Genomic DNA, 11548 nt, shown 5'->3' on the forward strand with positions numbered 1-11548 from the left:
GACTTCTCCCATCAGAACTCCCACAGAGAGAGAGAGAGAGGTTGTCAGGGCACACTCATACCCACGCCCATGTCAATACACACATATACACACAAGCAAACACGCAACAGGCACATACACACAGTCTTTCTTTCTCTAGTCTCAAAGGATCGGCGGGGGGGGGGGGATCTTATCGGGTCATCAGCTGCAAAATAGACGATGACAGTATTATGGTCCAGATCCTGTCCCCTGCGGTGCTTTGCTGGATCTCCACACCCTCCCACAGAGGGTCACCCAGCGTGCTCATGGAGTCCCCTCTGGTGTCTGCACGGGGGGGGGGCACCGAAAGGTTGCATAAGCATCACTCATATTTCTGTCAGGAGGCTCATAATCCGCAACGAGGTGGGCGCAGGCCGAGAAAAGACGGAGATGACAGGTCGAGGTCTGCAGACTCTGATAAGAGCCCCCCCCCCCCCGCAGCCCATCACCGATGTTTGGGTTTCTGGCCACAACCAGGGGGGGCTTCATTCTCTACGGCGCAAACATTCTGAGTTTAGATATCTGAGGTGCAGCAGGTTGCGTTAACCTTTTGCCCCCCCCCCGTGTTTTACTGTCATGGTCTGTGATTTGATGGGGTTGATATATTTGACTTGTGATGTTCAGCTCCAAAATGAAACTGGCTTTTAAGTCTCAGAGAGGTATATGTTTGGGTTAATTTATTCATGTACAATTAATTAGGCTTAATCTAACTCTTTTTTTTTTTTTTTTTTACTTTCTAAAGCTCAAAGTTTACAGAGCATCATATAATCTCACTCAGGTACAATTGTTCAGACATATTTGGGTGAAATGAACCTCTAAAGCCACAAAGAGGTGGGAATGACCAAAATAATCAAATCCTTAATTCTAAGCCAAATTATGTCATTCCTGCTAAAAAAAAAAAAAAAACGTTCATTCCAAGATATTTGGGCGTTTTCACGCTCTACTCATAAATCTGATCCTGAAAAGCGTTTCATTCCCTCGACATAATCAGTCAGCTGTTTGTTTTAGTCATTAACGTCCCAGACCGACGTCGAGTCGGGCGCAGACACTCACTGAATCTCATTGAGAAACCGTTTTTGGCTTTTTAAACGCAGCCTGAGGCACCAGTATCATTTTTACAGTGCTTGTGCCACAGGTGTCATCGCCTTACAGCTGCGTAATGGGTGTTTTATTTCAGTTTTAATGTTATTTAAATTTGGAAGCTCCTCATTAAGCTTAAATCAAAGAGCGCTCGTCTGGAGACGACCGTGCGTAAAAGCTTGACATTCAAGATTTGATGGTGATAATGTCCCAATACACAGACAGAGGAACGCGCGTGGATGTCTGCCAATGTGAGTCCAATACACGGGTGAGAATTACAACTGTCCAAATAAACGTTACTGTGGATTAAGAGGCAATGACGTCATTTGACGTCACCAAAAAGCAGGTAACAAATTTTTTTTTTAGAATAAAAAAGGATTAATAGTCTGCTTCGGTTTCATGTAATGATTTTCAATCTAAAGTTTCCGTGCGTAAACTTCAAACGATTCTCTCTCAGCGTCTCCTGCGCGCTCTTCAAACAAGGGCCGGAGGCGGTTGGGGGGGGGGGGGATACCCCCGAAACTTTTTTACACCTTTGTAACAGTAGGACACGCCCACCACATGCTGATTGGCTGCCTGCTAGTTTATAGCTCACCAACCTTCCCACTCAGAGACGAGTAATCCATGCCGCGCACTCCCGCGCACTCCCGCGCGTCTCCCTGAAGTGGATCTGACTAATTGTTTTATTTATTTATTTTTTCCCATCTTGAACGTCCCGAATCGCGCCTGACGTCCCACCTTCTTCCTCCGCAGGCTTGGACCGAGATGAGCAGTCCCGATGCGGGTTACGCCAGCGACGATCAGACCCAGGAAAGGTGCGCGATGTCAGTCATGATGCCTGGAATGGGACGCTGCCAGTGGGCCGATCCTCTCAGTCCTCTTGGGGACAGCAAAGGGAAAAGCGAGCCGCCGTGCGCCTCCGGCTCCAGCAGCCAGAACCGCGGCAAGAGCGAGCCGCGGATCCGGCGACCCATGAACGCGTTCATGGTTTGGGCGAAGGATGAGCGCAAGAGGCTGGCGCAGCAGAACCCGGACCTGCACAACGCTGAGCTGAGCAAAATGTTGGGTAAGTAGCTGCGTTTGTTCTGTCTTTGACTTTTTGTGTTTTTTATTCTGTTCCAAAAACGCATGGATCATTAAATGAATCTATTGTTCAGCCAGCAGGTGAACAGAATTAATGTTTCTGAATTAAGCTGAGGGATAAAAAAAAAAAAAAATGAACCTGCGCCTGCACCCAAAAATGGAAACAGGCTATTTTGGGGGGGGGGGGGCTGCGTACAGTATCTGCTGACATTTCATTAATGAGGAATCTCCTCTTGGCCTGTAGGGAAGTCATGGAAGGCCCTTCCGCTCACAGAAAAGCAGCCTTTCGTGGAGGAGGCCGAGCGGCTTCGGGTTCAGCACATGCAAGATCACCCCAACTACAAGTACCGGCCCCGGCGGCGGAAGCAGGTGAAGAGGATCAAGAGGCTCGATTCTGGCTTCCTGGTCCACGGCGTGCCCGACCTCCAGGCCCAGTCCGTGTGCGTGGAGAATCTGGGCCTGGGCTACCACGAGCACGGCTTCCAGCTTCCTTCGCAGCCTCTGAGCCACTACCGGGATGCTCAGGCTCTCGGGGGCCCCTCTTATGAAAGCTACAGCCTCCCCACGCCCGACACGTCTCCGCTGGATGCCGTGGAGACCGACTCCATGTTCTTCCCTCCACATTCGCAAGAGGACTGCCACATGATGCCGGCGTACTCCTACCCCGCCCAGGCGGCAGAGTATCCGCCCCAGGACCACCACGGCAGCAACCCCGTCCTGCACCGACACCCCGCCTCTGCTCCAGACCAGCCCGCCACCCTTCCCCCGTCCTACATGGGATGCCCCAACCCCCTGGCTATGTATTACACCCAGCACTGCAGTCCCAGCCACCCTAAGCGGCACCCCGGAGGGGCAGGGCAGCTCTCCCCGCCTCCTGACTCCCACCCTCACCCGGGAGACGGGGTGGAGATGCACCACTCCGAGCTGCTGGCCGAGGTGGACCGGAGCGAGTTCGAGCAGTATTTGAGTTCCTCTTTGGCGCGCGCGGACGTGACGGGTTTGCCGTACGGGACGCACGAGGCCGGAATGCAAGGACCCGAAAGCCTGATCTCGTCCGTGCTGTCAGACGCCAGCACGGCCGTGTATTACTGCAGCTACAACAACTCCTAACCTCCGTGCTGGCCTTTGACCCCGCTGCAAGGACACGCGGGCTGACCTCAAATCTCTGCAGCTAAAAAAAAAAAGAATTGTTTTCCACTACAGGAAACCTGTGAGAGTTTGGACACGAAGACGAAGATGAAGAGAAGACGGTTTTACTGTAACAAGAAAAGAATATTCTAACACAAACACTGGTTTTAACTCTTTCCTTTTTATCCTTGCAGGGATATGTACTCGATGCTAAGTATTGTACAGTCACACTTTTGAAATTGTATGTATATATATACTGGAGGTGTGTAATTTGTTTTTTTTATACTTTTTTGCACTTTCGAGAAATACATTTTTGCAAATAAACCCATCTTCTCTTTCTTTTTGTTCTTCAGTTTCAAATTTCTTTCTTTATAATTATTCTCATCCTTAATTTAATTTAAGGAGTTTCATTTCCTTTTCTGTCAAATTGATGGATTGGTGAGTTTAGAATTAAAATATATATTTATATATGCATATATATATAAATTCTCAAAGAAGCAGCTCCAACTTTGATGTTTTTTTATGCGGCCCAACATTCCGTGCTGAGTCTGTGTGCGATGGTTCAGTCTCGGTTGGTTTTCCCCCTCTTCAACTCGTACCTCAACGTTCTCCCAGCAGCACCAGTTGCTCACCTGGAAGTCGGGCGGTGACCGGGACTTCCTGGCCCGGATGGAGAGGAGGTAATCCGGGTGTCTGCGCTACACACGGCGCCCTGTTTTCGCAGCAGAGTGCGGTTAATGCTCCGGACATCCTGCCTGTAAATGATTGAGTCTCCTCTGATTAATGCTGCAGGGGGGGGGGCATTCAAATTCACATTCTGTATGTTCACAGCTGAACACGGTATCTTTCAATATCCATCCTTCAGCTATGCGTAATAACCCGGCAATGACATCAGGTTTTATTTCTGTGGGGCCGCACCGATACACCCTGGGATATATTTATCCACCGACGCCGGTCTGTTGCTTCACCGTATGTCAGATTTATCAGTTTAATATTCTTTAAGAGATCAGAACAAAACCTTTTTCATGGTATTCATAGCTGAGAAAGAGCCCCGTTTTATAAATAGAGATTTTTTTTTCTCCTTATTTCAAAAGGAAGCGGTTCTTCTGCGGGGTCAATCACCCCTGACCTCACCATCCTTTTTTTAGCACTTCAGAGGAAACATGTTCCAGAGGTGTATATGTTCCTGCTGACTGTTTTAAAATAAGAAGTGCTGGTTGGTGCTTAAAGGTAAATATTACTAATCTCTTCCTCAGTTTGAAGATGATTTCAGCTCTTTCGGCTTCAATAATATACACAAAAATAGCAACGCAGCTACAATTTTTCAACTTGTTGTTGTTTTTTTTTTTGCTCCACACAAGGACAACAGAAATGTGCAGACGTCCTTCCGAGTTCCCTCAAAAGGATTTTCCCTCCAGCCGTGCAGAACAAGCTGCTTTAATTGGGGCCAGCGTGTTTAAATTCAGCTGAGTGGTAGCTTTACCCTCCCTGTTGTTGCAGCTAATGGTTGCATGACAACAGGGTCAGGCCTGAGGCATCGGGGCAGTGGGTGGTGGTGGGGGGGGTCACCTGCACAGGCTTAAGGAGAGGCAGACCCCCCATGTCAAGCATGATACTATCTCCCCTCGCTAATTGATCAGGGATAACTGATGAGGAAGAGGCTTGTGAGTGGGGGCTTTTAAGAGTTCGGGAAGGCAGGAAGGTGTCGGATAAAAAGTTAAAGCTATGTGGGAACAAAACTATTGAGTTTCATCAATTGATTTACATTTGAATTAGTATTGGAGGTCTTGACTCCCTCTGACCCTGTGTCTGTGTGGAGGGCAGGAAAGCGGCATTCATGGACAGGACAGATTGTACCGGCGCTGATTCACACGGCCGAGGACCGGGAAATCTGCCGTTAGGCTCGGAGAGACGGGAAAAGAGGAGGAAGAGGAAAGAGAAATACAAACGGCCAACTCCTATACAAGATGGTGTAAAAAAGGAAGCTGGGAAAAGCCAAACGTGGCGTTTGTCGGTTCATCTCGGTTGGTGGCGCAGAGGTCGAGGAGTTCAACCCCTGCCCCTCGCTGATGTTTCACAGCTACAAAGTTATTCTTGTTGCTATGCCTTTCCCAGAAGTAGATTTTAGTTCTAGATTGTTGTGTTTCGTGCATCTGTGTTTGAAGCTCTTGTACCATAAAGCCGTTTAAAAGCAGCACGTGCAGTGAGAGGACGGAGAGCACGGCGTTCCCGCTGCTGCGTCGTTTGGCGTGTTTGTCCCGAGGCCTCGCCGTCAGCAGTCTGAAGAAGGGACGGCCCGGCTACATTAACACAGCAGCACTTAATCATGGCGCTGCCCTAATCTCATCCCAGGTATAGCTGCCTCTCACAAACACGCCTTCATTTAGCCCCCGAACCGGCTGCACTTGATTTCATTTCGGCCTCCAACGCAACATCAGCTGAAATGAGATGACGAAGCTGGAGATAAAGGGTTAATTATATTGTCACGTTAGCCGTGGTTTAACATAATGCACTTTAAATAACGTATACATAATATATGAGCAGAATCCAGGTGCAACCAGCCAGAGATACGGATCAGGGGAACACGATTAAGTATTTAATAAACTGGAGGAAAGTTAATTCAGGAAGGCTTTAGGGACTGTAATTAATGCCTTTATTATCATTAATAGATGTGTTAAAAGCCATAGTTAGCAAACGTTGGGTTGTATCTTTCTAAAAAAGAGTTGCTAATGATCCTTTAAAAACACGTTCATCAATAAGCACTCCAAGATGAATGACAGCAAAAACAAATTCCAAATGTGTTGCCGTGGCAACCCCAGATTGGTCTGAAACATGACTTGCCTAAATCTCTAATTGATTGCTTAATCATGGATTTCTGCTTTAAAAAGTATTTATAAAAGTTCTAGCAATAAAAGGAGCCTATTTGTTGATTTTTAATTTAATATATATATATATATATATATTTTCTCACTTCTCAGGTTATGCTTTTCGTCTTTGATTTGCACTGTTAAAAATGGAATCTCTTGAAGTACTGAAGTTCTGCCTGGACAAAAAAAAGAGAAATATTCCACGAGCAAATCAAAACAAGTCAAAAATCTAGTGCGAATTCGATGAGACGAAGCGTCCACTGAGTTTGGTGGACGGACAGAGAGGCTGCGAAGGCCCGAGCTGATTAAGTCATTGATAGCAGATTGCATGCAGCATGTGAGACAGCTGCAGGAGAGGGTGTGTCCGTTGTTTAAAGCGGGGCTGGCTGCTCGTAATCCCAGGCATATGCTGTCCCTCTCTGGCCTGCTTTTATGGCCTGCCTGTCACACCACCGTCCAGTTGTGCTGCCGGTATATATATAGTGGATCCAGTCAATCTCCACTCAGCGCTGTGATGCAATGGTTTATTTTTTTCACTCGAACTTCAAACAGGTACCGGAGTCAGCATCAGAATTCACAGGGATGAACCGCCACACTGTCAAATAAGCAGCTCAGCGGGTATCGGGTTGTGTTTTATTCCGGAAGCCACCCTGGGAATATGAAACATACCTTTTTTTTTTGTGTGTGTGTGAGACATTCTCTCTTCTCTTGGGAAAACCATTAAACGAGCCTGAGAAACACGCCTGAACATGAAATTATGCTTCGTGTTTATAAGGAGGGTTATAGGTTAGATTTCCATGCCAGACATAAACATTCCTTTCCTTTAATATTCCTTTAATATCACTGATAATTCGCTCATTTCAGCATTTTCCACGTGTGATGCAGCTTCAAACATTATTGAGCATTTTAAAGACATGATATTAGGACATACTCGACTATTCCGAAATGTATGTTTCTAATTGTTTTTTATTTATTTATTACTTTTGGATTAGATCCATGTTTGAAATAAAGTATTTGTTTTTTTGTCAAACATCATAAAATTAAAATAATTGAATCAATGAAAGTGTTTCAGTGTGAAGACACATTCCGAATCAGGCTTCTTAAAGGTGTCATAAACAGCAAGACAGATGAGAACAGGACAACAACAAATAAGCCTGCCGCTGATTCTAAAACGTTTGTCTGTCGCCAGAGAACTTTTTTTTTTTTTCCAAAGCTGGCTGGCACATTTGTTTCACAGTCAGGAATTGAGTCAGGGAACTGAATCAACTCCAGGCCTCTCCTCATCGGCTCAGCGCTCTCCGTTCCTTTGTTTGAATTCCCTTGTGGCGTCCGGGACAATTTTTAGCTCCCGTCCAGGCGGGCAGTGAGTATAAGATGACTGCATCAGCAGTCAGTTTCCTCCCCTGCTGTTTTTCTTTGGGAGGTGAAGGTGTTGGCAGAATGGAGCCCCATTTGTCTCCAAGTCCTTTGTCCACTTGCGACGGGATTCCCTGTTGACTCGGCACCTATACCTCGGGAAGCATCGAAGGAAAGGGAGGAAGACTTTAGAGGCCAAGAACGCCGGGCGGCGTGACTTAACATCATGACTAACTCTTGCTGTGTAAGAATGAGCAAAGGAAAAATCAGCTACCAATCAAAGCTGCTCCTTTTATGACGTCGTGGACGTTTACAGGAAGATGGAGCGCCGCTCAGCTGAGCCGAGAGAAGAAGTTCAAATCACAATTCTGGATTAAACAGATTCGATTTACAGCGTAGACTGGTCAATTATGAATGGGAAGTTACATTTAGTGGACGTATTGTGTTGGAATATGTTCTTAAAATAAATGAGTTTAAGTTAAAAGTTTAAAAAAAAAAAAAAAAACAGGCCAATGAGAAAAGGATTTAGCCAGATAGAAAACCAGCGTTCTTTACCTGTGGTTTGAAAAACAGACAAAAGATAGTTTATATATATATATAAAAAAAAGAAGTACAGTACAGTAATAATCTATAGCAGGTGAAGTTGCTGCTGATTAATTCGTGTAAATATAGAGTGGAAAACTTTGACGTAGCTAAAAGCAGGGCCATGAAACAAAACGGTGGAATCAGATATGGTAGATTTATTAATAAACAATAGAATTTATGGAGGTGGAAGTTGCTAACATCGATCAATAGATGACAGATAAGAAGAGTTAGTTTCCAGCAAAATGGGGGGGGGGGGGGGAGAGTTTGGGTTCCACTGATTCGTCCGATTGAAGCGATTAAATGAGGCTCAGCCGAGGTGAGGTTCTCATGATAAATGTGGACCATTGTCTGTTTGTGTGTGTGTGTGTGTGTGTGTGTGTGTGTGTGAGGGGGGGGGGGGGGGGGGGGGTGTTCTGTGGATCTTTAAATCTTCCAGAGCACCTGTCTCCACTTCCTCGTTCCGACGCTCCATCCATGAAAGATTGGCTGGGAACATCCTCTATCGGAGAGGAAGCCATGCTCTGTGAAATTCACACCACTTGCACCATTTTGGGAATCAGCGGAAGGACTTCCTAAAAAAAGTAAAAATACATAAAAAAAAAAAAAAATATATATATATGTAGTCTAAATAAAGAGGGGAGAGGGCATCGTGTCACGACCTGGGTCCACTGATCTTTCTTTTTCTCATTGTATTGGTGGCTGTGAATGAAGCGTGTGTGTGTGTGTGTGTGAGCTGCTGATATATTTTTTCTTTCTCCTCTTATTGATTTAAAAGTAACACTGTATTTACTTGTCACAATGCAGATCCACGATGTCACGATCTTCTCCCTCTCCATTTGATGGAGGATAGGACATCCGTAAAAGCAATCTGATCATTTCTAGCTCATATGATTGTATTTGAGGCTCTTGTCTCATTTAGAATAATACTTTTTTTTTTTTATCTACCGTGTAGAATTCAAATGGAAACTTCCAGAATCAAACAGTTTTGGCTGCACCCGTAAAGTTACTTAAATAATAATAAAACTATACTACGGCATCTTGTTTTTTGAGTGAAACTACACCCAGGATAATGTCTAGACTATTTGGGTGTTTTTTTATTTTTATAACTCAGCCTGAGAGCTGTCTCTTACGCAGGAAGTGTATTTGTGCTCCTGTTGCTGGATTATGAACTTCAAACAAATAAAAACACATTTGCACTGAAATAGCAAACAGTCTGCTTCCAGTTCCCCGAAGGCCGACGGCCTTGTTCCTCCCTCGAGCAGCGCCTGTCTCCTGTCTGTGGGTCTGTCTTCAGCAGATAACAGTCACAGAGACATCTGGAAATAAATGGCGTTTCTTCATAAAGACAGGAGTCGGCTCTCCAGGCGCGCATTACCGACCACCGCCAGCAGGGGTCAGCTGCGCACAGGACTAAAAGCTGACCATAATAAACCTTTATTATGAGGTGCGATTCTGTTAGACGGGCTCATTATGACTCTGATGCCTGTAAGAAAGTGAATAAATTTTTTTATGTCAATAAGGCTGTGGACTATAATTTCTACGAATGTGACGCATTTTGTGAATTTTATATGGAATTGTTTAAGGATTCATTTATCGTTTCTTGCGTGTTTGTTTATTGATGCCACTGAGAAAAAGTGCAACACCAATTTTATGACATATCATAAAAAGTTATTTAAAGGTGAAACACGCTGATTCTCATCCCATCACAGATTGTAATAATGGTTTTGTTTTTTCCAAAGATGTCATCTCTAGTGTTTGTTGGTTCAGTATCTGACATATTGACAGCTGTGTGTGTGTGTGTGTGTGTTTGCTACTCATTATTGTCTGCAGCTCCATCATCACTGAGGTGACCTTTGCTGTTTAAAGGTCACAGAAAAGTGAAGTTACGTCCCCTGAATACTGTAAAAAGTTTTATCACTGAACATGTTTCCAGCTTTTGTCCTCTGCTTTCCTGAATGCTGTAAAATTCAGTGTGTGTGTGTGTGGGGGGGGGGGGGGGGGGGGTGCATCCATAAAGTTTCTGGACATATTCAACATAAAAAAAAAAAAATCTAATCTGTATTGATGATCTGCGCCGTTTACTGCGTATGTCTTTGTCTCGCTTCATTCTGGACTTTTCTTAAATCAGCATCCGAACAAGAAGGAACGGAGGATTTGGATGCGCTGAGACGGGACGGGGCCCAGCGCTGATGTGTCCTCCCATGGAATTCACGTTTTACAGCCGAACCTGGGAGCCTGCATCGCAGAGTCCTGACAACTGAAACTTGGACAGATGACATTCCAGACATTCGGGGGTCATCGGTGTCGGTTAAATCTAATTAATCATCGCTTTAAACCCCTTACGTATCAACTTTAACACTAATCTAGTCGCTGACATTCATTTTCACCCCTGTAAAAGTCCCTTACGCTGTGTGCAAAACAATGGACACCATTGAAATTGATGGAGGTGGTAACCCGTTTGTGAACCCAGAACAGCAGGAACAGCGATCTTTAACAGTCTGCAGAGACAAATCCAAACGGTGTGAGACTCAGATTCACCACATCCTTTTGTTGTCGGGTGAGCGAATGTCAAGGCCGGCTCAATAACTCTTAGTCTTGTCTCTGGTGTGTGTGTGTGTGTGTGAATAAAGGAGAGAAGAAGTATTCCTACTGGAAATCTGTGCATGATTTTGTGTGTGTGTGCGTGTGTGCGTGCCGTCTGGAAAGTCCATTTGTCCGGCGGTCAGGATGCCAGTGCCTCACACTGGGAGGCCGCCCGTCTCCACTCCACGCAGCCCTGCTGCTCGGCTGACTGACCCTTAATCAGAGGAAGGTTGTCTGATGTGAGCCCGGACGGATAAATCACTCCTCACCCCGGGCTGCTATCTGAGTCACGAGCAGTCAGGTCGTCCCGTCGGCGGGCTGGCCCTCCGCCCGGGCCCTCCGGAGCTAATGCGGTATGGAGCCCTTTGGTGAGGAGGGCCCGGCCTGCCGCTGCCCTCTGGAGAGTAACAGTCTGCATTCTGCACATATCAGTGTTTATTTTACTGTAGAGGAGCTTGGGTGTCGATGCTTTACCCTCACAGCCTGCAGGCGTTCACAGCGGTTCGCTTTAACACGCCTGCTTGAAGATCAGCCGCAGGGTTTTTTTTTTTACATTTGCTGTGGTGTCATCCGTTAATCCTGATATTCCTGACAGATGGATTATTGAGTTGCTGTGATAAATTATTAACTCCGCCAAGGAGGTTCTGTTTTTGACAGTGTTTGTTTGTTTGTTTGCAGGATTAGGGAAAAACTGCTGGATGGATCTTGATGAAGAAATATATCAATATGGGTCTGTTTAATTTAGATCCCATTACATTTTGAGAGTGATCCGGACACCCGTCTGAAAAAAAAATATCCGTATTTTCCCGTTAGTTTATAATGGAGGCTTTAAAAAATATAAATAATTT

The 11548-nt window shown here is 45.5% G+C and overlaps 1 protein-coding gene across 1 annotated transcript; it reads left to right on the forward strand.

Annotated features, from left to right (window-relative positions):
- The first annotated feature begins 1863 nt into the window (after positions 1-1863).
- Positions 1864-3568, forward strand: sox17 (SRY-box transcription factor 17). Its single transcript, XM_068747926.1, has 2 exons — positions 1864-2164; positions 2426-3568. Exons 1-2 carry the CDS (start codon positions 1864-1866, stop codon positions 3289-3291), a joined length of 1167 nt encoding a protein of 388 aa, XP_068604027.1. The 3' UTR covers positions 3292-3568.
- Positions 3569-11548: the final 7980 nt, after the last annotated feature.

The sequence above is a fragment of the Brachionichthys hirsutus genome, chromosome 14 (assembly GCF_040956055.1).
Source record: "Brachionichthys hirsutus isolate HB-005 chromosome 14, CSIRO-AGI_Bhir_v1, whole genome shotgun sequence".
NCBI classification, from domain to species: domain Eukaryota; kingdom Metazoa; phylum Chordata; class Actinopteri; order Lophiiformes; family Brachionichthyidae; genus Brachionichthys; species Brachionichthys hirsutus.

What these genes read in the sequence shown, in the direction of transcription:
- sox17 (XM_068747926.1), top strand. Translation starts at nt 1,864, where the DNA reads ATGAGCAGTCCCGATGCGGGTTACGCCAGCGACGATCAGACCCAGGAA. An exon ending in TGAGCTGAGCAAAATGTTGG is followed by an intron (nt 2,165 to 2,425) that starts GTAAGTAGCTGC and finishes CTTGGCCTGTAG; the next exon opens with GGAAGTCATGGAAGGCCCTT.